At 46.6% G+C, this 27,676-nt stretch overlaps 2 protein-coding genes across 3 annotated transcripts in view; one reads left to right on the top strand and one right to left on the bottom strand.

Moving 5' to 3' along the window:
- Positions 1-3,446: 3,446 nt before the first annotated feature.
- On the top strand, positions 3,447-9,875 carry LOC105496022 (fatty acid binding protein 1). The gene is made up of 4 exons (XM_011766054.2): positions 3,447-3,574; positions 5,172-5,344; positions 7,976-8,068; positions 9,749-9,875. Exons 1-4 carry the CDS (start codon positions 3,508-3,510, stop codon positions 9,797-9,799), a joined length of 384 nt encoding a protein of 127 aa, XP_011764356.2. The 5' UTR covers positions 3,447-3,507; the 3' UTR covers positions 9,800-9,875.
- A 9,616-nt stretch (positions 9,876-19,491) lies between these two features.
- LOC105496021 (SET and MYND domain containing 1) overlaps positions 19,492-27,676 on the bottom strand; it is a 45,095-nt gene continuing 36,910 nt past the window's right edge. For both annotated transcript variants that reach the window (XM_011766052.2, XM_011766053.3), the window contains 3 exons: positions 25,584-25,747; positions 24,322-24,490; positions 19,492-22,522 (listed from right to left, as the gene is read on the bottom strand). In XM_011766052.2, the coding sequence (XP_011764354.2) occupies positions 22,364-22,522; positions 24,322-24,490; positions 25,584-25,747 (492 nt within the window). In that variant the 3' untranslated portion in view covers positions 19,492-22,363. The remainder of the gene's footprint in view (positions 22,523-24,321; positions 24,491-25,583; positions 25,748-27,676) is intronic.

Here is a 27,676-nt window from a genome sequence, read left to right as displayed (position 1 = left end):
ACCTGGGGGAGAGAGGGAGTCCTGGCCCGGCGTTGATCAGCTCGATTTACTTGTCAGGCTGCCCATCTGCCAGGGAAACTGTCAAGGCTTTACTGGTTGTGCCAGGCCCTGAACCAACCTCTGGGTCAGCTGCATTCCCAATGCTGTTCTGAGTCTGCAGGCGTTGCCTGGACAGGGTAGGAAGAAAGTGCAGCACGAGGCAGAGGGGTCCACAAGGAGACAGCTCACGGGTCCTGCTGTTCCTCAGACACCAGGAAAGGCGCATCTGGTCCATACTTCCCCTGAGGCCTCCAGGGTTGATGCTGATTTGCTCTATGGAGAAACTTTCATGATGCTCTTTCCCACTCCCCTCTGTCGACCCCAGAAAGCAGCAGTGTGGGGTGTGATACTTGACATTTGCAATCAACGGGAGAGGGCCTGGTTGTGGATGTATAAGCCAGATATCCCTTTATCTGAGTAGGATGCCAGGCAGGCAGCTGGGGGCATGAGAGAACATGGGCACTTGCAGCAGATTCTCCCAAACGAAGCAGCTGATGGGTGGGATGGGAGGTGGGCATCGTAGTGACTCTATCACGGTCATTTTCCCTGGTGATTATTTCATTGATTTTAGGTTGCAAAGCTCCTAAGTTCCCCATCTAAGCAAGTGTTTACGTATTCCTTCCTTGACAAGTGCTAGAAGAACTCTTTAGGTAGGTGGTGAATAGGGTCTCAGGTATAGACCTGAATTTAGCCCTGGGCTGAAACTTCGCGTGCTCATTAGACAGACATATGCCAGCTATTGGCCCAGGCTTTAGGTGTCACATGTAACCCAGATGGGATCTAAACAAAATGAGCGTGAGTTCCTCCAAAGCCCTTCCTAGGATTTCTAGGGACCTGGGGAACCCTGTAGGGAATGCAGCCCCACAGACACTGCACTTCCTGGCACTGCTTCTGCGTGTGCCATCTCAGCCCCATCACAACCATCCAGAAATAAAGCTCAGCCCTGCATCATTTTCCACTTGCTCATATGTTGATTCAGGCACTATATTTTCCTGAAGCTTTTGAAATAGTTGGAGTGGAAATTAAAGAAAGATGGATGGGGATTCACTGCAGCAAATGAGCAGCTTCAAAGCCAGTGTCATCCTGGAGCTCTTCTTGCCTTGCGGTCACTGGGGGTAACTCAGTGACCCATCACCCCACGCCCTCTTGGTGGCGCCTCTCCTGCCTGCCTGCCACATTCCTCTCTCTGCTTTCTGCAGTCTGGGAGAGGGACAGGAAGACACACCCAGCCTCTCCTGGTCTCCTGCATGAGGGAGCTGCCCTTCTCTTCACCAGCTTGGCTGTCACTGACACACGGGTCTGAGGTCTGGGGTCTCACACACTCTGTCTCCCAGGCAGTCATTTATATACACACACGCACGCACGCACGCACGCACGCATGCACGCACGCAAGGAATTCTCATGCCAGTTCTTGAGAAAATGGATTTTTTACTTCCTTACATATACAAAAATGAAATATCAGCATCCCACCTGGAGACCAGGGCCCCTTCGTTACAATGAGACATGTTAAAAGATGCGTAATCAAAGCTCAGAGCAAGATGAGAGAAGGACTGTGGGTGTGCCCATCCTTCTTGGAGCCACCTTGCCCCTTCCTGCCCGCTGCTCAGGTAGTCGTGGTGATTATAAAAAGCCATAAGTTCTCAGCATGCAGGCCCACTTCGCTTGCTGCAGGGACAGCCCCAATTCCTGGCCTGGGAGGCACCTAGACACTGTGTCCTAGACACGGTCAGAGGAGGGCCAAGCAGGGAGGGCCAGAGCACCCCTCTGTGCTGGAGGGAAAGGTCTGCTGGTGCCACAATCTACATGGCAGGACACTCCACTAGTGAGCGCTCTCTGCCCACACCGCTCCAAAGGTGGAGAGCTCTCTGTGGCGGGGTACACCTTAATACCACCTGTCAGGGATGCCATAGAAGGGCCCTGGCACTGGGACTGTGGGTGGAGGAGAGAACTTCTGAAGTGCTTTGCTGGATCAACATGTCCAAATGCTGGAGACCACAGAGGGCATAGAGAGTGGCATGGACGCCCCTGATGTGTCCACTTGGCCCTGTGGTTGGATCTGTGACCTAGGGAGAAGGAAGGAAAAAGGATGGAAAGGTAGACTGGAGTGACCTTTTGAAGGCTGGCAGCCCTGCTAGAAGTTTAGGCAATGGGAGTCATTTTCCAAGCCAAAAATTAGAACTCATAATAGGGAAATGGAAGTGTTATTGGCGGTGGCCATCGTGACCTGGCACGTGACACCAGGCCATCCAGGACCTGTGGCCTCTGAAGTGATGGGAACCACCGAGGCTCATGCCTGGAGCAGTGGCCCAACCCAGCCTATGCTTCAGGATGATCTGTCTAACCACAGAGTAGAGGAGGACCACAGGACGAAGGCAGGAAGCTGCGGGTGAAAAGGTTGACGCCAAAGTCCAGACAAAGAAGGGAGAGAATCTGGGGGTGAGGGGGTACTTGCCGAGAACTGCCTCAGAGGCAGAAACTGGGACATGTGCACCCACTGGGCACCATGCCTCTCTGTGCTTCACAACAAACTGGCACATCCCAAGGCCACTGGAAGCCCTGTTGGGCCATCTCCCCAAGGCCAGTGTTGTATACATAACCCTACAAGACCAGTTTCCTACACATAACCCCAGATCCCTTGTCCTGTCTTCTCAGCAGGGCTGGAGCAAGTCAGCAGGTGTCACTTTCTCCTGCCTTGTCTCTGCCTAATAAAATGTGTCTCAATTCTGCACACCTGGTTCCAATGTTTTACACCTGCCATTGAGCAAGGGCTGCTTTAACACCTCAAAAAGACCTGTGGAGGAGACTATAATCATCAAGGAGGAATTCCCAGGATTCAAAATAGCACTAGCAGCTGATGACAACTCTACAAATTAAGTTTGTGTAATAATGGGGATGAGAAGAGATCATAAGGTTATGTAAATAAGGTGAGGTTTTGAGTTCAAAGGAATTCTCTGGAATTTTTCTGTGTGTGTACACATGCACACACAGACATATATAAACACTTATGTATATAATGTGTATATGTGTATGTATTACATATATGCACATTCACACATCTTTATGTACATAATACATGTGTGTATATATAAACACCGATGTACAAACACATATGCACACATCTATATATACACACATCTGTGCATATATACACATACATGCATATACACACACATTTCATGGGGTGTGGAGAGTCACTTAAAGGCTCCCAGGGCCATAGGGCTTCCTGCTTGACTGATATTCATTAATGTTTGCTGAATTGCAGCAAACCTTTGCTGTGCCCATCCTGTTCTTTATCATTGACCATTGCTCTCGGGAGTTAATGTTTGAACCTGGCCATAAAGGAATCAACAGCTGCTGACCTCTGGCCGCTATTCGAAAGGAAGGGAGCCCCCTATAAAACAGCCTACAGTGGACAGTCTGGTCGGCAGAGCTGCAGGTCAGTTGTGAAGAGGGAGCTCTATCGCCAGCATGAGTTTCTCTGGCAAGTACCAACTGCAGAGCCAGGAAAACTTTGAATCCTTCATGAAGGCAATCGGTGAGTGCTGCTCTGAAAGGCAAAGCTGTGGGTCACATCGATGAGGGTCTGGCCCTACCAGCAGTGGCTATTTAGGGTCCAAACGTTGAGATGGGGGGAGAGATTCAGGCTATATACACAAACTAGGGGGCATTTTACTGACTTCTGGAGTTATTTGCAGCAAGTCCTCACTGCACAAGGCCATCCCATAGGCAAGTGGAAAGAGCACTGAACTAGGGTGTGGTCTGGATTGATGACCATGTCATTGGCACTTCGTTGTGTGATCCTGTTCCTGCATTTATTCATTCTTTAAACAAATAGTGATTCAAGGCCAATCACACACTGAGCACTGTGCTGGATAGATATCAAGGAGACAGATAATAAAGGTAATAAGGCATTATCGGGAAAAAGAAGAGAAGAAATAAAGGTAATAAGGCATTCCCTAAGGTGTATGGAGCACTCACTGTGCCAGGCAACTGTGCTGACCATGGAATATGCAATACCCCATCTATTCCTCACCATAAAACTAAGCTGGGTACCGTTATTTTCCCACTTTACAGTTGATGTAATTGAAGCCTAGAAAGATTTAGTAATCACAAGCAAGGTCATGCAAGTAGGAAGTGTTTAAGTTAGGACTGGAAGCAGGCACTCATTCTCAGAGACCTTGCTTTAACCCCTGTGCCTCCCAGGGTCACGTACAGGAGGATGTGGCTCACGGAGGGCACGGAGGGATGGCTCAGTGGAGGTAAAGAGAAGGATCGGGCTGAGCCTTGGAAGACAGGTGTCTAGGGGACTGGGGGCAGGGAGCATGCTCCAGGCAGTGGGAGCCCTATAAGCAAAGGGTGTAGCATGGCAAGGGAGGGTGCCAAGAATGAGAAGGGTGCCGAAGACAGCAGGGGCAGGGAGAGGAGGACCTTCAGCTCTGCTGGAGAGGGATCTTCTGCAGGCAATTCATACTACCTCTGTGTCTCGCATCTCTCCCTCATGCAACAGGACCCTCTGTGCTCACTGTCCACCCACATAATGTTTGTGAACCTCAGTTTGTATAACAGCGTGGACAAGTTCTAAAATTGGTAAAGCTCCATGCCAGGGCAAGGGATTGCTGGCATGTCTTCCTCTAGAGCCTTGGCTGCAGAGGTGGACACAGGCTTGCCTGGCACAGTGCTGCTTTGGGTGTGTTGGCCTGGCATGATTATTGATAGCTCCCCTGTCACTCCCAGGAGGGACCTAGCTTGGAAGATCAACTCTCTGGTCACCCAGGGTATGGGGAATGAAATGCTCCCGCTCCAAGAGCAAAGTCATCAAAGGAGGAGGGAATGAGGAAGGAGAGTGAGCAAGAACCAGGGTGCTCACAAGAGGAATAGTTCTTCAGGCCAGAGGAGTGTCCTTTTTATAAATTGACTGGCAAAATAGCAGCAGGCCAGGCCAGGCCACTGTCCTTTTCATCCTAAGGCCACAGCCCATGCTGCTCACAAGTCCCCGGTGAGTTCCTGTAGCCCCTTGGGAGACACAGTGCCCTCCTCTGCCCCTCCATGCCATAACATTTCTCTCATCTGCCTACCACAGTCATGAAACTCCCACCTTTGCCCATCTCTAAACCTCAGATGGTTTCCACCAGGTTTGCCGGAAGAGCTCATCCAGAAGGGGAAGGATATCAAGAGTGTGACGGAAATCGTGCAGAACGGGAAGCACTTCAAGTTCACCATCACCACCGGGTCCAAAGTGATCCAAAACGAGTTCACGGTGGGGGAGGAAAGTGAGCTGGAGACAATGACAGGGGAGAAAGTCAAGGTAGGAGGGCATCCCTTCTGCTGTCAGAACTTTCCTTGGAATCTGGCCCTGGGGCCTCATTCCTCAAGGCTCTAACCTCACAATTCCAACCATAGATACCATTTCTGAACCCACCTCCACTGTGGGAGAAGCAGAGAGACAAAGGCAGCTCTTAGGGAAGAATCTTATAGGGAAGCTGCTCTCCTCTTCCCGGGGATTGTCTGAGGGATGTTCCAGCCCCCAAAGTCTGAGCTTTCCCATATGGAGGATATGGGGGAACCAGGCATAGAGCAGGATTCTAAGTCTCAGGTCCTCCCAGGCCCAGTGCTCCTGGCACTAAGAGTCCTCTAAGCAGGGCCCAGGAGTGGGGCAAGTGGGAGTTTGTGAAAAACCCTTAACTGAGCCCAAAGTCAACTGGCCTTCACTGAACCTAGAGCTGGGAGATACTTCTTAAAGGATAGGGAGAGACTTATTGAAGGAGGTGCTGGCAATACCAGAATACCAGGGCCCTAGACAGGTGCTCAGACCCTGCCTTCAGGGGTGGTCACGAAGTCCCTGGCTTCAGCCACCCCATCTGTAAAATAAAGAACAATCAACCTCCCTAAACTGTAAAATGAGAACAGTCAACCCCCCTAGACTGAAGGCAGTGGGCAGATCAGCATCACTTCTGCTGGGCACAACTCAAGGTGTGCACTGACAGCTGGGGTGTGGGGTGTGGGCTGTGTGAGTGGCAGATGGTGGCAGGGGGATCCTGGCAATGGGGGTGCCCGTCTCCTCCTCCCTCTGAAACACTCCATGCTTTAGCAGCCCTCTTCTCTCCTCCCCCCAGACAGCTGTGTTCATTGGGCTGGGAATGTTTGTCTTTTTATCTCTTCTGGTCACTCTTTATTTCTGCCTCTCCAATTAGAACATTACAGGTCAGGATGATTTTAGGAGGAAAATATTCTTGATGTGCTCATGGTCAAGGGATTTAACTACGGGCCTTTTCCAAATTTTCTTTTTGGAGGCAAAATGTTTAACATTGTCCAGGGTCTTCGGCTCACTGCTGGGTTCCTGTCATCTCTTCCAGGATGTATAAGGGCTTGGAAGGAGGCCACAAAATGAAACGTTAACGTTCTGGGAAGAATAATACATACCTGGTTGGGCAGGTGGCTCATGCCTACAATCCCAGCACTTTGGGAGGCTGAAGTGGGAGGATTGCTTGAGCCTAGGAGTTCAAGACCAGCCTGGGCAACATACAAGACTTCATTTCAATTAAAAAAAAAAAAAAGAAGAAGAAGAAGAATACATACCAAAGCAAAAGATGTATTCTCTACTGGTCAATATTTTGAATTTTGCCACTGCCTCCCTCCATTAGCTTGGGAGAATTGAGATTTTACTTGATTTGATTTTAGCATTTGTATTTGGGGCCACTTAGGTGTTCCATGCTCATTTCTAGATCACATGCCATGAATTAAAATTCTGACAAAATAGTCCTGACATTTTATTTAGTTCTTTTTTTTTTAATACTTTAAGTTCTAGGGTACATGTGCACAATGTGCAGGTTTGTTACATATGTATACATGTGCCATGTTGGTGTGCTGCACCCATCAACTCGTCAGCACCCATCAACTCGTCATTTACATCAGGTATAACTCCCAATGCCACCCATCACCCCTTCCCCCTCCCCATGATAGGCCCTGGTGTGTGATGTTCCCCTTCCCATGTCCAAGTGATCTCATTGTTCAATTCCAACCTATGAGTGAGAACATGCGGTGTTTGGCTTTCTGTTCTTGCGATAGTTTGCTGAGAATGATGGTTTCCAGTTGCATCCATGTCCCTACAAAGGACACGAACTCATCCTTTTTTACGGCTGCATAGTATTCCATGGTGTATATGTGCCACATTTTCTTAATCCAGTCTGTCACTGATGGACATTTGGGTTGATTCCAAGTCTTTGCTATTGTGAATAGTGCTGCAGTAAACATACATGTGCATGTGTCTTTATAGCAGCATGATTTATAATCCTTTGGGTATATACCCAGTAATGGGATGGCTAGATCATATGGTATTTCTAGTTCTAGATCCTTGAGGAATCGCCACACTGTTTTCCACAATGATTGAACTAGTTTACAGTCCCACCAACAGTGTAAAAGTGTTCCTATTTCTCCACGTCCTCTCCAGCACCTGTTGTTTCCTGACTTTTTAATGATCGCCATTCTAACTGGTGTGAGATGTTATCTCATTGTGGTTTTGATTTGCATTTCTCTGATGGCCAGTGATGACGAGCATTTTTTCATGTGTCTGTTGGCTGTATGAATGTCTTCTTTTGAGAAATGTCTGTTCATATCCTTTGCCTACTTTTCAATGGCGTTGTTTGTTTTTTTCTTGTAAATTTGTTTGAGTTCTTTGCAGGTTCTGGATATTAGCCCTTTGTCAGATGAGTAGATTGTAAAAAATTTCTCCCATTCTGTAGGTTGCCTGTTCACTTTATTTAGTTCTTAAATGCACCTCACTTCTATTTGGAGCCAGAGAACTGCAGGCTTGGAATCATAGGAACCAGAACATTTCAGTTGTTGTGACCTGAGACCTGTGCAAAAGAAGCAACTTCATTAGCAAGGCTCTTGCCCCCCACCACCCTTTCCTCACAGGCCATCTCTCTGTTCTCTGCAGACAGTGGTTCAGTTGGAAGGTAACAATAAACTGGTGACAACGTTCAAAAACATCAAGTCTGTGACCGAACTCAACGGCGACATAATCACCAATGTAAGTTGGTAGTGCTCTGAGCCTGTGGCTTCCTGTGCTTGAGGGGAGAGGGGAGGTGAAGCATGGGGAGTGGTTCACATACCCTAATGCCACCCCTCCACCCTCCAACCCCTAAACTTCTTTCCTGTGGTCAGTATCTGCCAGCACTTACTGGAGATCCACAATGTCCCAGGCACTTTACACACATTATCACTAATCCTTTCTGCTCAGCACTAACCAAGCAGCCACAGAGGCCTCCGCCTGCCCTGCATGCCCACAGTGCTTCATAAATGCCTTTGCCCATTTAGCGTTTATAAACAGAATCCCATTCATGGTGATATTATGGCACCTGACAAGCCTGGCACAGTCCGGTTATGCAGTCAGCCTTGGTGCCTGGCTGCCAGCCACATCCTATACCCTATTTGGGGGTAGGGGAGGAATAGTGCAGTGTTTCTCCCGCAGGTATGTCCCCCTGACTCTTCTTTGCCCCCAGTATATGCTTTGAGGAGTCACATACAACAGAACACTGCCTCAGGAGGCTGTCATCACTCTGTTCAAATGGAAAAATTCTTTTTTTTTTTTGAGATGGAGTCTTGCTCATCGCCCAGGCTGGAGTGCAGTGGCACCATCTCGGCTCACTGCAAGCTCTGCCTCCCGGGTTCACGCCATTCTCCTGTCTCAGCCTCCCGACTAGCTGGGACGACAGGCGCCCACCACCACGCCCGGCTAATTTTTTGTATTTTTAGCAGAGACGGGGTTTCACCGTGTTAGCCAGGATGGTCTCGATCTCCTGACCTCGTGATCCGCCCGCCTCGGCCTCCCAAAGGGCTGGGATTACAGGCGTGAGCCACCGCGCCCGGCCGGAAAAATTCTTAAACTAGAGAGAGTGTGAGCATTACCCACCCAATCTGCAGTTTCCCCCTCCACCCCAGCACATTCCCAGGAGGGCAGGGGAGCAGGAGATGAGCCGTCCTGCAGTAAGTCCTGGCCAACGCCCTTTGATAGACTCCATCTCACCTAATCCTCCTGTCTCCTTCGAGGGAGGCTGGATGAGGGATTCAATAGACAGGTTGACCTATCCAAGTCATCAGCTAATAAATGGTAAATCCAGGGCTTGAACCCATCAAGCAGCAACCATTGCATTGCTGCTGAAGCTAAGGGGCTCCTTTTCACCCTGATGACATGGTATGTCATTCCAGCAGTCTTATTCAAGAGAACTGGCAGGGGTGGAGGGAACATCCTTAAAAACTCAAAAGCTGATGCAGCCACTGTTTTTATAAGCTTCACAGCTCCAGGGGTACAATTATGCACTACTCACTGCCTTCCAGGCTGTGCGCCCAGTTGTGTCCATGTGCATGTATCCTTGGTGCTCAACATGTATTAGGTGCATAGTAGGTACTCAATGAAACTTTGAGAGATTGGATTGGGCTAGTTTGGATGGTCTTGCTATAACAGTCATTGATGTAGAAAAGAATTGAGTCAAAGGCAGGAGGACTTTCCAGGTGAGGAGGAGAAGTGATAAAGACTTGGCATAGGATTTTGGAAAACATTGCTATCCCTTCCTCCAGTCCTGCAGGAAACCAGATGAATTTTTGAATTGTTTCATATGCCAACATATTTGGTGCTGTTTTTTAAGCTTAGTTTTGCTTTTTACAATACAACATCAGATGAACACTTCGTAATTTCTTTTCTGGCTTTCAGACCATGACATTGGGCGACATTGTCTTCAAGAGAATCAGCAAGAGAATTTAAACAAGTCTGCATTTCATATTATCTTAGTATGTAAAATTAACGTAATAAAGTGAACTTTGTTTTTAAAAAAACTGTCTTTTCTTCTCAATGCCTTTTCACTGATGGTGCTATTGCTCACCATATTCTCATAAATATATTTTCATAAATGTTGATAATCCACGTGATCCCCACTACCAGGTCAAATCCGAAGAGTAATTCCCTGAACACAAAACCCATGCTGGCCACTCAGGTGTCTCTGCCAGGAAAGCCAGGTGTGGCTAGAGCTGCAGGAAGGCCCTGGAATGCCCTTTCCCAGTCAGGCACGTGGGCAAGGAGCTGGAGCCAGAGGATGTGCAGTGGGCTGGCCTTGAGGTGGCTCTCTCAAGGGAGCAGGAAGACTGGGCAGAAAAGGAGAGCTATACCCACAAGCACAGCCACAGTACCAGCCCACCAGCAGACAGGTGCAGAAAGGTCGGCACTGACCCGCCAAATAAACCTTTCCTCCTGTGGGAGGCTAAGCAAGGGGCTTAGTGAGAGGTACCAGAAGTGGACAGAGGAGGCTCAGTGGAAGTTCCCTCCATGCTATGGTCAGGGGCAGAAGGTAGGGGAAGGGGAGGAGTCCCTTCAATACCACTTTGTGCCAAACTGTTAGGGGTTGAATTGCATTCCCCAAAAATTTATATGTTGAAGTCCTAGACCCCCAGTATCTTGGAATGTGACCTCATTTGGAAATAAGGTCATTGCAAATGTAATTAATTGCGATGTCATACTGAAGTAGGATGGGCCCCTAATCCACTACGTCTGGTGTCCTTCTAAAAGGGGGACATTTGAACACAGAGACGTGCACATGGGGGGTGTCCATGTGAAGACTGGAGCTATGCTGCCACAAATCAAGGAACTGTTCGAAGCTGAGAGACAGTCCTGGACCAGATCCTTCCCTGACTCCTTCAGAGGGGGCATGGCCCTGCCCTCACCTTGATCTTAGGTTAACGGCCTCCAGAATTGTGAGATAATACATTTCTGTTGTTTAAGCCTCCCAGTTTGTGGCACAATGGCAGTCCTAGCAAACTCATAATAGTACTCATATCCCTCAGAGCTGCCATTTCTACCTTCATAAGACCTTTCGGCACCCAGAACTCTATGCAGACCGCAGTAAGCCTTGACGAATGACTGAATCGTTCACATTCCCCCTCTTCTCTTCCCACTTCTAGAGTTGAAACTATTACTTGTTACTTGGACTGTTTCCCAGGCTACCTGTAGCACCTCCCTGCCCCACTCTCACCTGCAGATCTCCAGACCACAACAGCATCCTCCTTAAACGCACCACCAACCATAATGTGTCCTACCTCATTGTCCAGCACATAAGAGTCACACTCCTAAACCTAGCATCCAAGTCCCTATATCATGGGTCAGCAAACTTTTCTGTAAAGATCCGGAGAATACATTTTCTCAGCTCTGCGGGCCATTTGGTCTCTGTCACAAAAGTACTTAATTCTGCCACTGCAGTGCGAAAGCAGCCACAGCCAAATAATGTGGCTGTGTTCCAACAAAACTCTATCAGCACTGAAATTTGAATTTCATATAACTTGTACATCATAAACTATTACTCTTCTTTTCATTTTTTCTACCATTTAAACATGTGGAAACCATTATTAGTTCGTACCTTGTATGGAAACAGGTAGCAGCCAGATTTGGCCTATGAAATGTAGGATGCCGATCCCTGCAATCATAGCCTGTCCAACCTCTTTTAGCCTGTAATATACATTCTAATCAAACTAAACAACCTCCCATTCCCCTCACAATTCAAGCACCACCTGCTTTGAGATGGCTTCCCAAACCGCTCCGCTGAAAGTACTCTTTCCCTCTCTGCCATTTTCTCTGGACCAGTCTTTGCAACGCAGTTCCTCCTGCCTTGCACTATTATTTTCTCCATATATTTGCTCTCCTTCTCTCACCTGGAGTGGAGCCTTAGGGAAAAAACACATCCATTGTTTGGAGAACTAAGGCAGACTGAAGGAAAGAGTTTCAGTCTGCCTTTAGAGAATGATATTACTTCAGTAAGAAGTCAGAGTCAGGAGTTACAGGAAGCAAGAAAACAATAGCACACTATGATATGCCATTCACAAGAGTAAACTCCAGATGAACTAAAAAGCTAAATAGGCTGGGCGCAGTGGCTCACACCTGTAATCCCAGCACATTGGGAGGCCAAGGCAGGCGAATCACTTGAGGTCAGGAGTTTGAGACCAGCCTGACCAACATGGTGATACCCTGTCTCTACTAAAAATACAAAAAATTAGCCAGGCATGATGGCAGGTACCTGTAATCCTAGCTACTCGGAAGGCTGAGGCAGGAGAATTGCTTGAACCCAGGAGGTGGAGGTTGTAGTGAGCCAAGATGGCACCACTGCACTCCCGCCTAGGAGACAGAGCGAGATTCTATCTCAAACAAATAATAAAAATAAATAAATAACAAGCTAAATAAATATGAAATGTTAGAGACAGATATGACTATAGATAGCTTCCAGTTATAGAAGACTTTTTTATACCAGATTTTTTATTCAAAAACCATCTAGGAAAAGATTAATAAATTTGACTACCTCAAAAATTTTAAGTTTTGTATAAAAAAGGCACCATGAACACAGTTTCAAAAAAAGGCGTGGCTTACATAACAAAGGTTAATAGACAGAATATAAAAATATCCCCCAAATCAATAAGAAAATCAACAAGTCAATGGAAAGGTGGGTTGAGGACATTAATAGACATCTCACAACACAAAATATGTTTAGTCTTGTAGTAACCAGGGAGGAGGGATACAAAATGAGGTACCATTTAAAAAATCAAACTAGTAAAATGTTAAAAGGTTGGGGTTTATAAGGATGTGATGAGCTCTGCCTTTGGTGGCAAAAATATAAAGTGGTGGGCTGGGTGCAGTGGCTCATGCCTGTAATCCCAGCACTTTGGGAGGCCGAGGCAGGCAGATCACTTGAGGACAGGAGTTCTAGGCCAGCCTGGTCAAGAGACCAGCCTGGCCAATATGGTGAAACCCCATCTCTACTGAAAATACAAAAATTAGCCGGGCATGGTGGCAGGCACTTGTAATCCCAGCTACTCGGGAGGCTGAGGTAGGAGAATTGCTGGAACCCGGGAGGTGGATGTTGCAGTGAGCCAAGATTGCACCATTGCACTCCAGCCTCGGCGACAGAGCAAGGCTCTGTCTCAAAAAATTTTAAAAAATTAAAATTAATATATATATATGTGTGTATATATATATATGGTGAACCCCATATGGAGCACCTTTGACAGCATCCATTAATATTTTCAGTCTGAAGTCCCTAAAACCTAGTGAAGCCACTATTGTGTCTCCCTAAAGAAGGGTTTACACACACGCACAAGAAGTGTATAAAGGATGCAGTCGCCAAAAACTGGAAACAAATGCTCCTCAGTAAAAACAGGGTTCGATCAACTGTGGTACAGCCATACTCTGACACAACCTACAATAGAGTAAATGAATGAAGTAGACCTGTATGTACTGACATAGAAATATCTCTAAGACAAAGCACTTCTTTTAAAAACTAAGTTTTAAAAATAATATTGACAGTATACTGTCATTCAAATGTTGTTAAAACATGAAACAAAAGTATGTATATACATCTAGGTATGTGAACGTATGGAAAAAAATCTAATGGTTGAACATTATTATCCAGAACACCAGATTATAGCCACTACCTCTGGGAACAGACTGGTGGGAGGTCGAGAGCTTTTTGCATTATTTATATTGTTTGAATCTTCTGCTAACAACTCGTTCTGTGAAACTATTATTTTTAACGAGCAATAAAAAAGGCAGATGACAAAGTAAAAATATTGGGCATGAAGACATGGTTCTAGTTAACTAATCTATAATTGTGGACCTCAGTTTTCTCTCCTGTAAAATGGGCAAGACAATCCCTTCCCTCGTGGCTTTTGTCAGGAGCCCATGAAATGATGCAAGCCAAATGCCATCCAAATAAAACATGTCATTCTTTCCATCCTCAGATTCCTCAGCAGGTGTCAGTCGGGTTTGATAGTGAGATCGTGAGCAGAAACTGTCGTGCCCAGAGAAGTGAACCTCCAACAGCAGATGCAGAGGCTCAGGGAGGAAAAGAGGTTTGCTCTGGCTGACAGACAGTGGCGCTGCGGCTGTCTGTCACCAGGCTGACAGACAGTGGCACTGCGGTGCTTTGACTCTGGAGACACGGGAGAAGAAAGTAGTGTAGACAAGGTCTTCTCAGCAAAGCTTCCAGGGATCTGACAAAATTCCCAGTCTCCCCGCTAAAGGGGTTCTTCCGCTGAGAACATTTCTGGGTTTTTGAGGGGATTGTTTGTGCTTTTTCCTGAAAAAGGAGAATTAATTTCAGTTGTTGAATTTAGATTTTGTGCAGGTGCCCAGAGAACTTTGGGCCGGAAGCCTGCTTAAATAAATGGAATAAACAGCTGTTGATGGTGTGGGCTATTTTTACCTTGACCCCTCCCAAACTTTGGGCCCCTCCAGGCCTTCTCTCTGCCTGTCCTGTGGGCATCCCACCAACAGAAAGTGCTGTTTCCCATGACAGACCATTGATTTGCAAAGAGCCAGTTTCGGTGTCTATATCCACACAAAAGTAGCCTTTTTTTTTTCTTTATTTTTAACTGACTGCCGTTAAGAGTAAACACAGTGATTGGTGGGCAGGGGAAGGGGTGGGGGTGCTGCCTAACTTAGTCCATGCTTTATCTTCAGAGCACTTTTTCTGTATACACTAGAGGCATGTTGACCATCCTATGAATTTGTAGCATGTCTTACTAGAAAAACATGGAGACATGGAATTAAATGCATCTTCTTCACATAGCCCAGCCTCTTTCAGACAAAGCAGGGCTAGGCAATGCTAAGCCCTGAGGATACAGTGATCTCCGGGAGACTCACTGTCAGTGGGACCATAAGAGTGACAGTGTCATCCACTGTGATGCAGGTAGGTACTAGCTCCAGCCCCTGCTGCAGACCAGGTAGGGGTGGTGCCTAGAAAAATCATCTCAGAGGAGGTATGAAAGCATCCAAGGATACTTGCTTCACAGGGAGATGCGGTATAAATGGGGCTTGGCAGAAGAGGAGGCAGAGAAGGAACAGAATCTCTACCATGAGTATGCTTTGACTCTAGCAAGGAGTTTGAATTTGATCCTGAAGACAGCAGAGAATCATTGAGGGATTTTAAGCTGTAAGAGTAACTTGATACTAAATGCTTTGTAAAAAAATAATCCTGGCCACAGTGTCAAGGACCAATGAAAAGAACCAAAGCTGAATAGAGAGAGACAATTCAGAGGCTGTGGCAATGGTCCAGGCAAGAGATGCTGGAGGCCTCAACCAAAGCAGTGCCCATGAGAACGGAACATAGCAAAAGGTTTAAGCATATTTAGGAATTAGAATCGATGGGCTCTAGTTACTAGATGTGGGATGTGCCTTAGCAAGATGTATCAGTCAAGATGTATCAGCAGGAACTAAGGCACACTGTGAGAATGTAGAGAAAGTGTTAGAGCAGGTAGCTAGGTAGACATGAGCAGGGCAGGAGAGGGCCCCCCCACCACCAACGAATGTCAAGCAATCATCAGGTGATGCTCAGGTAGTTGTTAAACTGTCTCTCTAAAATAATAATTGGTCACAGCCAGCGCCAGGGAAAGGCAATCTCCCAATAGATAGAAAATCCCTGAAGACGGTGGTCAGCAGCTTCCCAATAAGAGCCCAGGATTTGGGCAAGTGGGTTCAAGCATGTACATTAAGAGGCAAAATGGCAGAGCTTAACTGATACATGACCTTCCCCTAGGAACCCTCAACTAGTAAGGAAAAAAACATCTCAGATGAGCGTGTGCGCAACTCCACTAAACACACTGCGCATGCAGCCCCGCCCAAGTGCTGGCAGGCCACTGCGCATGCGGACAACCTGCCCCAAGCAAAAATCAAGGGAGGAGAGACGCAAAACCCCAGGAGCATGCCAACATATAAAACCCCAGATCAAGGGTCAAACAGGGCACTTGGATCTCTCAAGTCCCCCGCTTGGCCCTCTTCCGAGTGTACTACCTTTCGTTCCTGCTCTAAAACTTGCTTCAGTCTTTCACTCTAACTTGCGCCCCTCAGACCAATGTTTTCCTCTCGGGAAGCGAGAATCACACTGCTGTGGACCTATTCGGATTTGCCACTGGTAACAAAAGGACTATTTACAAAGATGTGGTTAGAGTAAATGGAACCCATTAGGTAGCTGAGGCACCCAGCCAGCAACTGCAGGAAGCCACCACCACCTGTAGACCTGAAGAGACAATGCAGGGGACAGTGTTACCGGAGCCCAGGGAGACCTAGAGCTGTAGAAGGACCACAACTGCCCCTGGCTGGTCAGTTGTGGGGGGGTGTCCTTCTGCATTCCAGTCTCCTGCTGGTGCTTCTTATTGGTTAAATGAGAAAGGAAGTCAGCCTTTCTGACACAAAGCAGGGCAGAGAAGAGTGGAGAAGGCTTGTGGGAGAAATGGAGAAAAACTAGCACGATGGGAACACCTTTAGTTGCAAGTGAAAGAAACCACCCAAATGGGTTAGGCCAAAAATGAAAAGCGGCAGGGGGAACATGGTTCACCAGCTCATGGAACTAGAAAGGACAGATGGATCCAAAGCTGGATAACAACTCAGTATTTCTCCCTCAATACTAGCTGTGGTCTCTTGGGCCTCTCCACATGGCAGAGAGTATGATTGTCAGCACCTCCATGGTCACAAACTGAGAGCTTGCATTCCTAGAGGACAGCAAGGACTCCTCCTCCTCCAGTTCAGAAGGGAAAGGGTTGCCCAACAAGGGTCTAATTGCCTGGCTTGAGTCACAAGCAATATGGTTGGAGCCACCTAGTCCCAGGTCCCGATTCAGCATACAGCTTGGCATTTGACATCGGCCTTCGCGGGAGTGTTTACACCAGGGAAATCAGCAAATGCTACAGATCAGGGCTCTTCTTCACATTGTTTTGAAATCTCTACCGGCACTGCATTGACTCATGGGCCATCACTGTGTGTCAGGAAATGCTGTGCTGTGACAGGTTCAGGCTTCATCCCGCACCAGCCTGTCCTGAACCGCCTCCTCAAAGCCTCCTGTCCCTAGAGAAAGGGTTGGAAAGTGTCCACCAAGGCCAAATATAAGTGCCACTGACTGACACAAGCCACATATCTAGAATTCTATCTGCTGCCTCAAATTTTAGTCCCCTGCACTGTCCCAGCTCTTGGCCATCCCCGGAAAGGTGCTAGGTCTGTAAAAGGACTCCACACCTGCCCAGCACAGGTGAGCAGAAGGGCAGCAGTGAGAAAGGGCTGTGATCTACAAAGAGAGAATTTTAAAACCCTGCCTTGTGAACAGGGAAGAGAAAGAAGGCAAACTGGACATGGCCATCAAAGAACTGTATAGAAAGGAATATTCATTCTCCAGCAGCCTGGACTGCAGGATTCAGGTTCCAGGTCTTCTGCTCAGAGGCTTGCAACTGTGGATGCAGGGCGGGTCTGAGGACTCGATAGCAAAACTGCTGTGGTAAGCAGAGGGAAGTCCCCCAAAAGATGTCCATGTCCTAATTCCCAGTACTGTTTATGTGTTACCTTACATGGCAAAGGGGATTTTGTAGATGTGATTAAGGTAAGGACCTTGAGATGGGGAGATTATTCTGGATGATCCTAGTGGATCCAATGGAACCACAAGGGTCCTTATCAGTAAAAGAGAAAGGCAGGAGGGGCAAAGGAGACGTGATGACAGAAGGGGAGTCAGAGTGATGTGATTGCTGGTTGGGGGCCACTGCCAAGGAATGTGGGCATTTTAGAGGAAGACGCTTGCTCTCCTGGAACCTTCAGAAGGAACACAGCCCTGCTGGCGCCTTGGTGTTAGCCCCGTGACACCCATTTTAGACTTCTGACCTCTAGAACTGAAAAATGATAAATCTGTTTTGTTTTAAGCTACAAAATGTGTGTGGTAATTTGTTCCAGCAGCCATGGGAAATAAACACAACTCCTAAAGACATCTGGGGAACTGTAGCATTGTGCTTGGGTCAGATTGTTCTCAGACCAAGCTTCGTGAGCTGGGGAGGCCAGGACTGGGAAATGAGGACTGAGTTTCTGCCAGAGTGAGCAGAACGGTACCGTGGCTTACAGCCGTGCTGCTGCCTATTGTACTTCTCTAAGAGAGAGGAGTCCTCCTGGCCCAGGTGAGACTGGGTTGTGAATGTAATTAATGCTGGGCCAGGAGGGGCAGGGAGCTTCTAGAAGGGCTATTTACTTTCATGCACTGGATGTTATCCACAACTGTGCATGCCTTGGTCCAGAAGCTTGGACCTCCAACTGCCCTCAGAAATATTGTTATTCTTGGCCAGGTGCAGTGGCTCACACCTGTCATCCTAGCACTTTGGGAGGCCCAGGCAGGTGAATCGATTGAGCTTAGGAGATTGAGACCAGCCTGGGCAACATAGTGAAACCTCAACTTTACAAAATAAATAAATAAATAAATTAGCCAGGGGTGGTAGTGCACACCCTGTCATCCCAGCAGCTTGGCAGGCTGAGGTGGGAGAATCATTTGAACCTAGAAGGTTGAGGCTGCAGTGAGCCATGATCGCTCCACTGCACTCCAGCCTAGGTGACAAAGGGAGACCCTGTCTCAAAAAAAATAATAAGAAGAAATGTTGCTATTCTCTCTGCTATATGCCCCCAACTATATTTTTCCCTTCGGTATCCGAAAAGTGTACGCTGTGACTCACCCAAGCAATGGCTATGTCTGCCCTTTAATACATGTATTTATCAATATATCAATGGTGCCGTGGGCAGACGGCTTCATCTAAAGGGTAATCAGAGGTCTTAGATTTGTTTGGCATGGCCTTAAGGAATAGAGGTTTCAGGATGCAGATTTCACCCCAGTTTAAGTGAAGACTTCTTTAATGGTCTTTCTACGATCTGTTTTGCTACTCCCATGTAGTGAAGCTCCTTTATAGACTGACAACACTGCGAATTAATGTGTTCCTAAGTTAGGCCATTACTATGGTTTAAATATTCCCACCATGGCCAATTTTAAGTTATCAGTGTGATATTGATGAATGCAGAGTTGGGAAGAGATGTGCCCTGCCGGCTCTCCCAAGCCGATAAGAGCTAGTTCCATCACACCACTGCTTGCCTCTACCCTCCACCTTCATCTTCTAACTGGGAGAAGGGACACCCCAGGAGAAGCAAGGTTGGAATGCTCAAAGTGTAATAATAGCTAATAATAGTCACTAAGCACATATGATGGGCTGGGTTCTCAGGGCTTTACACTTTAAAAAGTTAGTCCTCACAGTAAACTTATGCAATAGGCAGAAGTCAGGAAACTGAGGCACGGGTGAAATAACTAGTGCAGATAAGATTAGGAAAGCTGGGATAAAGGCAAACCTGGATGGTTTTTCTTAGTGTCCATGTTCTTAGAAATGACACTGAAGTATTTCTCTAAAATTGCACAATCTAATATGGTAGCCACTAGCCACATTGGCTAGCTAAGTATAAATTAGTTGAAATTAAATAACATTTAAAATTCTGTTATTCAATTATACTCCAGTGCTCAATAGTCACAAGCTGCTAGTAGCTACTGTACTGTATTGGACAACATAGATATAATACATTTCCATCATCACAGAAAATTCCATTAGACAGTGCTGCTCTAAAAAGATTGTCAGAAAGAAAGAAGCCACACTTATTGCTTGGAAACACAAAGTGTTTAATAGGATTTGCTGACTGCTATAACATAAAAACTCAAAATAGTTTCATGGTTCTTTTGCATTGAAGTAAGCAAATTCATTCATTTCTTCATTCATTCATTCATTTATTCAACACACATTTACTGAGCACCTACCACGTTCCAGGCAAGGTTCTGGGGATAGGAAGATGAATAGGACACAGCTCTTGCCCGCCAGGAGCTCACAATCTGATGGAGGAGGTGACGTTCTTGGGTGGTGTTCTAAAGAAGAACAGATCACGGGAGAGGAGACAGGAAAGAGAAAAAGTTTCACTTTGGACATGATGAGTTTGCTGGGCCTACAGAATATCCAAGAGGATAAGTGGGGCTGGAACTCAAATGCAAGATCAGGGAATACAGATTTGAGAATCATCAGCCTTCAGGTGGTCATTAAATGAGGGGCCTGCCTGAGTTTATGCAGGGAGTGTGTGCAGAATGAGATGAGAATGAATCAAGAACAAAACCAACTCCAGGAAACGTCAATATATCAGGGGCAGGGAAAGAAAAAGGACCAGTGAAGGAACCTGAGAAACCAGATCAGAAGATCATCACAAGGAAGTGGGTCACCGAAATCAAGGGCTGGGAGTGATGATTGACACAGAAAAGCCAAATCACATAGGAACTTAAAAAGTGCCCATTAGATTTGATCTTGGTAAGAGCATTTTTAGTGGAGGAGTGGGAGTGGAAGCCAATCTGCAATGGATTCAAGAAGAAATGCAAAGTGAAGAAAGGCAGATAATAACTATACAACTAAATAAACTTAGTCATGAAGATTACCATCCAAGAGTTCTCAGCATTTTTATTGATTGCACTTGAGAAGGCCAGTGGGGTGAGAAATGTCAAGGATCTAGGATGGAGAAGCAATAATAGATGGAGCAAAGTCTGGGGGTCAAAGGAGGGGAAGGGATCCAGAGGACATGCCGAGCGGGAGGAGGACTCACATTCCAATGGTCTGAGAGGGAAGTAGGAGCACAGACACAGAGCACAGTTTGTTAAAGACAACAAATATTAGAAAGATAGGATGGAAAAAGACTATGAATGAATATGGGGAAATGACCAGTGGCTTAGCAGATGACAATGACAAAGAAGGGGAAAAGGTTTGGGGGAGACATTTTATATGAAGGTAAAGAGTGATAATTTGAACATGCCAGTTAGATCCCTGGGAGAATGTTAGTGCCATCCCTAAGCCTGTGGTGTGGGGGCTTGAAAGACTATCAGTAAAGTAAAAGACTTCTTGTAAAACCTTCTAGAAAGGAAAATCTTCAAAGAAGACCTAAGTGTCAGATACAAGTATTTTGCAAAAATGTGGCCCATTTGCAGAGTTTTCAGCCACTAGGCAGTGTTCAGAGGGGCACAGTGGGTCATCATGTGGTGAGGATGGAGAAGCTAACATTTAGGCATAGATAACAAACATGGGACCTGGTGGGATCAATGGACTTCAAGATGTGGGGTAGAGCTTGGAGGTCAGTGGTAGCCCTGGGTTGTGTAGAAGTCTTGGTGATACCCCCAACTGAAGGGATCTGTTCCAGGATCTCCCAAAACATTGGTGAGAAATTTGGGGTCTCAGAAAGTAACAGGATAACAAGCTAATCTTGGGATTGGTTGATTTTCAAGACCCTCATTTCTTAGAAGGAAATCACAACAGCCTTCCCGGAGATCAGAATAAATTGACCACACCTCTGAAAAGACTCTAACCCAGGTATACAAGAATCCAGATTCAAATGTTCTTTCTGGTGAGAAGAGCAGAAGCCCCAAGAGCATGACAGAAAAACAAACTCAGCAAGGGAAGTAATAATTATTCAGTATCGAGAATGGAGCTTCATGGGGTCCCATGATAGAGTCTAAGCTGGTAAAGACCACCCAGGCACATGTAACCAAATAAAGCCCCCAAGGGCCAATTCTGCAGGGCCCATGATCAACAGGTATGTGTGTTTCCAAGATTGTCTCTCAGCTTCACTTTGATTTTTTAAATCCTACTAGGTAAATAGCCAGAAAAATATCAGACATTATCTAAAATCACAGGGAACCACAAGGTAAGGGTGATGGAGGGAGTTATTCCCTCTCTGTGTGTTCTAGAAATATTTCTAGAATTCTAGTTGGAACCCAGACTTTTTTCCCCCAGGCTTTAAATTAAGACCACAGGTGGTTTGGGCAAGGCCCCCAGCCAGCTCTTTCCACAAATGCACCATTCTGAAGTGGTTTCAGGTCTCTGAGTAGAGCCTAAGTGGCCCGAACTCAGCCCCTTCTTCATAACTCCACACCAACCACACAGCATCATATATCCTGCTCAGCCAATCATGTCTATTGCAGACCACAGGGGAGACCAGCAGCCCCAGAGACACCTGCACAGATGGGTAAGCAGCCACCTGAGACTCCAGGCACCTGCCACCCTCAACTCAGATGTCATACTTTCTGTGATACCCCCACTGCACACACACACATCACACACCAGACACATTCCCTCCTCTGCACCCTCCTCCATATAGTTTACAATTGCATCTATTATTACAGTGTGCTTTAAATGTTTCTCTACATTTTGCTTCCCCACCCAATGACATTTGGAGCTCCTTTATTGGGTTCTAGGGCCTATCATCCAATAATATTTGTAGGAGGAGTCGGTCTGGGCTGAGATAGAGTTAACTTGAATAGACTTGAATTGAGCCAAAATGGCACTGGGAAACACAGGGCAGTAAATTCTCACAGCAATAAGGTTAAGCATTACCTCAACTTCCTCATCAGGGGTGTCCCCAGAGACCCACCACCTCCAGAGTCTCTCCCTAGCTCCCCAGCCACATTGCCCCTCCTCCACTGGGCAGTCCTCATTGCTTCTTGTGGAACAGAGCTGGGGCTGGCTCATTGCTGGGCTCAGCCATGACCTGCATAGGCTGATTGTTCAGGGCAGCCTCACGCATCTTGTAGTACATGAATTCATTCTGACGGAACATGCGTAGCTCCATCTCCGTCTGCACCCGCATGGCCTGTGGGACACAGATATATCATAAACAGTGATGGCAAGACCCTAGGACATGCCGGTCTCTGATATACCTTGGGGTAAATTACTTCCAGCCATGGAGATTCAACTCTATCCCCTCAGAACACACACACACATATACACACACACACACTCATTCATCGAGGGCCTAACATCCTGGCAGTGTGTCCATTGTCAGGGAGAGGGAGTCAGAACACTGGGAGAGTAGCTGAAGGAACCATTCTCAGAAAAGAGTGTTTGTTCTCAGGAACTGCCCAGTGGGGACCTGGATTTGAACCCTGGCCCCTGCAGATACTAGTGTGGGACCTCACGCAAGTGAAGTAATTGCTTCAGCCATCAGTTTTCTCCCCCTTTTTGTACCTTACTGTGGGTTGGGAAGATTACAGTGTGTGACACACAGAAGAGCCCTCATCCTCCCACATGTCCATTCAAGAAATATTGCTTAAGGGCCAGGCATTCAGAGGCTCACAGCCGTGAGTAAAATCAACAAAGGCTCTGCCTTTGACAGGCTCGGTACCCTAGACATAAAGCTAGTTACCCTGCTTTTCTGCCCCTCACTCCTGCCAATTTTGAGGGGCTAGTATATTATTTCCATTTTATAAATGAGGAAACTTGGGATCTGAATAGTAAAAGGACATCCATACCTGAGACCACGCCAGTCCTAAGTGTCATAGTCATCCTACATTTTATAACACCAAAGTCTGTCCGCTTTCCCTAGACTGTACTGTCTGAGGACAGCCCTGTCACTCTCAAACCAGCCCATCAAAGCAACAAGGACACCAGCAGCACCATTTGCCAGGCACTAAGTGCATTTCACACATTAACTCATGAGCACTCGTCACAACCCTATCCTTTCCCCATTTTACTGATGAGGAGACTGAGAGCTATACATTCAATATTTGCAAAATCACACAACCAGAAAGCAGTGAAGCTGGAACTCAACCTGGAGGTGTGATTCCAGAGCCTGTGATCCCTAACTATACTCCATGTTACACAGGATGCTTTCTAATATAAATGGCTGCGCGTTCGCGCGCGCACACCCACCCCCTCCCCACCCCCCCACACATACACCGTTGTTTGCATTTCCTCACTCCAGGTTTGGGGTGTTAAGGTTCAACAGACTCAGGCTTCAAGTCTCAGCTTTGCCATTAACTCGCTGTGTGACTATGGACAGATTGCCCTCCTTCCCTGAGCCTCAATTTCCTCATGTGTGAAGCAAGGTGATATGGTTTGGATATTTGTCCCTTCCAAATCTCACACTGAAATGTGACCCCCAGTGTTGGAGGTGGGGCCTGGCGGACGTGCTCGAGTCATGGGAGCAGATCTCTCATGAATTGCTTAGTGCCATCCACTTGGTAGGAGTGAGTTCTCGCTCTGAGTTCACACCAGATCTGCTTGTTTAAAAAAGCCTGGCACCTCTGCCTCTCTCTCTTGCTCCCTCTCTCGTCATGTGACACACTGACTCCCTTTCCCTCCTGGCATGATTAGAAGCTTCCTGAGGCCCTCACCAGAAGCAGATGTCAGCACCACACTTCCTATGCAGTCTGCAGAACCATGAGCCAACATAAGCCTCTTTTCTCTATAAATTACCCAATCTCAGGTATTCATTTATGGTAACATGAACGGTCTAACACACAAGGGTAGTGGGCTAAAGCATTTCTGAGTTCCCCTTGGTCTAGCTGGGAGTATGTGGACTTTTCTAAAGCAGAGTCCACCAAAACTCACACTCTCATCCTCAGAAACCTCAGGCCAGGAAGGGAACACCAGCCCCAAGATGCTACTTACCTCTAAGTCCTTGGTGATGGGGTGGGAGGGTCCATGTGTCACCAGAAGAATGGCATAGGCTTTGCAGATCATCCCATGCCCCACCTCAATGTTACCAGCGTGCCAGTTGGTCAGCCCTGCCCGCATCACGGCCATGCCAAGTTGGGCATTGTTGGGGTGGTAGAGCTTCCTGTGGGAGCATAGCAAATAATCATACATTATACCAGTCATCCTTATGTCTGCACTTAATTTAATAATGTATAAAGTGCCCTCGTTGATTAAGCCCGTCTGCTCTTCCCCTCAGCACTGTGAGTCTTCTGTAGCCGCCAAGGGGAAACTGAGGCACAGAGACATGGAACGAGTTGCCAAACATTCTACACAGTGAGGCTGTGATAGCTGAAACTCTGGCCTGGGCTGCCCAGCCAAGTCCTTGTGAGAAAAAGGGGCCAGGATCGTACTCTCTGAGCTTGAGCACGGGGAGCTCACAGCTCTCAGGAGCACCTCAGACCTCTCCCCGGAAAGTGGTAGGAAGGTCAAGGGAGAAAAAATAATTTAAATGTCCTTTTTGAGCCAGCATTGTATTTTCACCTGGTTGGCACCATTTTGCAGGGCTTCCTTAGCATGTTGTATAGTTTCTTGTTCTACATTTTGTTCTACATTTCTTGTTCTACATTTAGAACCTTTCTACAAAACGTTCTACGTTTTGTTTATGACTAACATCCTCTCAAAGAAATGAACTTGGGTCAACTTATTTGGCCAGAAACACAAATTCGCATGACAACATGGACACAGAAAGCAAGAGAGGGTATTGGCAGATGGAAGGCAAGGGAATTGAATTTTACAATTTTTAAGCAAAGATGATTGATGGCTCTTTTAAAAATAAATAAATAAATAAATAAATATATAAATAAATAAAAGCTCCCAGAATTGCCTGTGTGGATTACGGGGTGGAGGGCGGGGTCCGATCACTTAAAATCAAGCTGGGGCTAGCCTGAAGGAAATCAAAAGCAGAAGACGACACCCAAGTAATAGATGTGCTGGAGAATTTGGGAAAGACCAGGGATGACAAATAGGTTTCATTTCAAGCACCAACTCTGATTGTTTGGTCATTACCACTGGAGCACCATGATAAAAAGGCTCAGTCAAAAAGAGAGCCGTGATGGATTCGTGACGCCTGCTGTGGGTATAGGAGGGAGAGGCAGCAGTAAATATGCTATCTATTTGCCATCCCTGGAATAGACACACTTCCAAGAGACTATCTGAGACCCAGAATCGTCACCTACATATAGCCGTCCACCATCCTCCTGGCATAGTCCGAGGCCTCCTCAAAAGCCTGGAGGTAGGAAAGGACCTCCGAAACAATGCTCAGTATCCGCAGCGTGTAGATGTTGGTGTCAGCAAACACTGGCTCCTGCTTTTGCAGGCACTCCCGGCATAATTTCACAACCTAGAGTGAGACAGAGGCCCTGCCCATTACCATTGCACCAGAGCACACGCTTAATTCACATACGCGACCATCATGATGGTATCAGACACTCATTCTTTTTAAGAGTGGGGCAATTGCTGACAGAGGTGGGAAAGCACGGTTTTGGGGTATGAATTGCAAAGTGGTCCCATTGGCTAAGGGGTAAGGATGGGAAGGGTAATGGTGTGAAACATGGCAGATGCAGCACAGTGCGGAGTTTCCAAAATCAGTAGGTAGCGGGAAGCTATGAAAGCTATACATACACACACACATATAAATGTACAATCAGATCTGTATAAGCACAAGTTCCATATATATATATATATATATATATATATATAGAGAGAGAGAGAGAGAGAGAGAGAGAGAGAGAGACAAGACTCTCACTCCATTGCCCAGGCTGAAGTGCAGTGGCTTGATCTTGGCTCACTGCAACCTCCACATCCCAGGTTCAAGTGATTCTCCTGCCTCAGCCTTCTGAGTAGCTGGGGTTACAGGTGCCCACCACCATGCCCGACTAATTTTTGTGTTCTTAGTAGAGACAGGGTTTCACCATGTTGCCCAGGCTGGTCTCAAACTCCTGAGCTCAGGCAATCTGCCCATCTCGGCCTCCCAAAGTGCTAGGATTACAGGCATGAGCCACCATACCTGGCCAAAAATATGTTAAAAGAAAGAAAGAACAATACAACAACAAAAAACAATACTAACAAATCAATACAGTATAACAGCTACTTGCATAGGATTTACATTGTATTAGGTGTTATAAGTAATTTAGAGATGCTTTAAAGTATACGGAAGGATGTGCATAGGTTGTATGCAAGAATACACTATTTTATACAAGGGACTTGAGCATCTGCAGATTTTAGTATCTGTGGCAGTCCTAGAACCAATTCTCTACAGATACCGAGATATATATATGCACGCATACATGCATACATACATATATACATATACAAATAAATGTATATCTATTATAACAACACATTGAGATGAGTACTACTAATAATCCCATTTTACCAGATGAGAAAACTGAAGCACAGAGAGGGTAAGTACTTTGCCAAAGTCACACAGATGGTGAGCAATGGATCAAGCACTGAAACCAAGCAGTTGAGCTCCAGCTTCACCACCATTCCTGTGATTCTCCACTCACTGGGCTTTGGAATCATCAGAAAGCTTTTTTAAAACACTGATGTTCAAGTCCTACCCCAGACCAATTGAAACCAAATATCTGGGAGAGAAACCCTGGATGTGTAGTTTTTATGTATAAGCCCCTGGGTGGTCCTTAGGCTCAGTGGGTTTGAATAATTATGTCCTACTGAAGGGTACAAGATGCATGAGCTCCCGGGAAACTGCAAAACATCCCCAGAAGGATTCAGCCTTGGCTCTGGTGAGGAAAAAGATGGGCCTGACCACAGTCATCCTGCAACCAGGCTTTTCTGACTGACTCTTGTGTAGACATAGGCTTAGGCCCTACCCTACGAAGTCCAGTGGTCTCTAGATTTTAGGTGTTCATTGTTCTCCTCTCCTTCCTTTGAAGCTCTCATGGGAGAAATGCCGTACAATTCCTTCCGTTTAAAATCAGTGAGAACTAATTTTGCTCTGAGACTTTCCCAGAGTTCATGAGGCAACCTGAGGTGGTGGGGGCGTAGCAGGAAGTGGAAAGATGATGGCTGGCAATCAATTCATCCTGAAAACAATCCTCTTAAACCCAAGGGGGCAGTGTCCAGAGTCACACCTAGCCCTGCCAGGTCTGAATGGGGAAGGAGAAGAAATGTAGAGGAGAGAAGCCAGCGCAATGGAGCCAGTGGGGACCTCCTGCTCACTCCAGCTCCCACCTCGTGCCTCTGACATAGATTTTCCATGTTGTACAGTAACACCTTGTTTGTGTGACTGTCTCCCCACCTGACAGAA

Source organism: Macaca nemestrina, chromosome 13, assembly GCF_043159975.1.
Source record: "Macaca nemestrina isolate mMacNem1 chromosome 13, mMacNem.hap1, whole genome shotgun sequence".
Taxonomy (NCBI): domain Eukaryota; kingdom Metazoa; phylum Chordata; class Mammalia; order Primates; family Cercopithecidae; genus Macaca; species Macaca nemestrina.
Note: the sequence above shows the minus strand (reverse complement) of the source record. Positions and strands in the feature narration are given on the sequence as shown.

Bases quoted from the DNA above. Each gene is read 5' to 3' on its own strand.
- LOC105496022 (XM_011766054.2), top strand. From the start codon at position 3,508: ATGAGTTTCTCTGGCAAGTACCAACTGCAGAGCCAGGAAAACTTTGAA. The intron at 3,575-5,171 runs GTGAGTGCTGCT...GGTTTCCACCAG, and splicing joins ATCCTTCATGAAGGCAATCG to GTTTGCCGGAAGAGCTCATC. The intron at 8,069-9,748 runs GTAAGTTGGTAG...TCTGGCTTTCAG, and splicing joins ACGGCGACATAATCACCAAT to ACCATGACATTGGGCGACAT.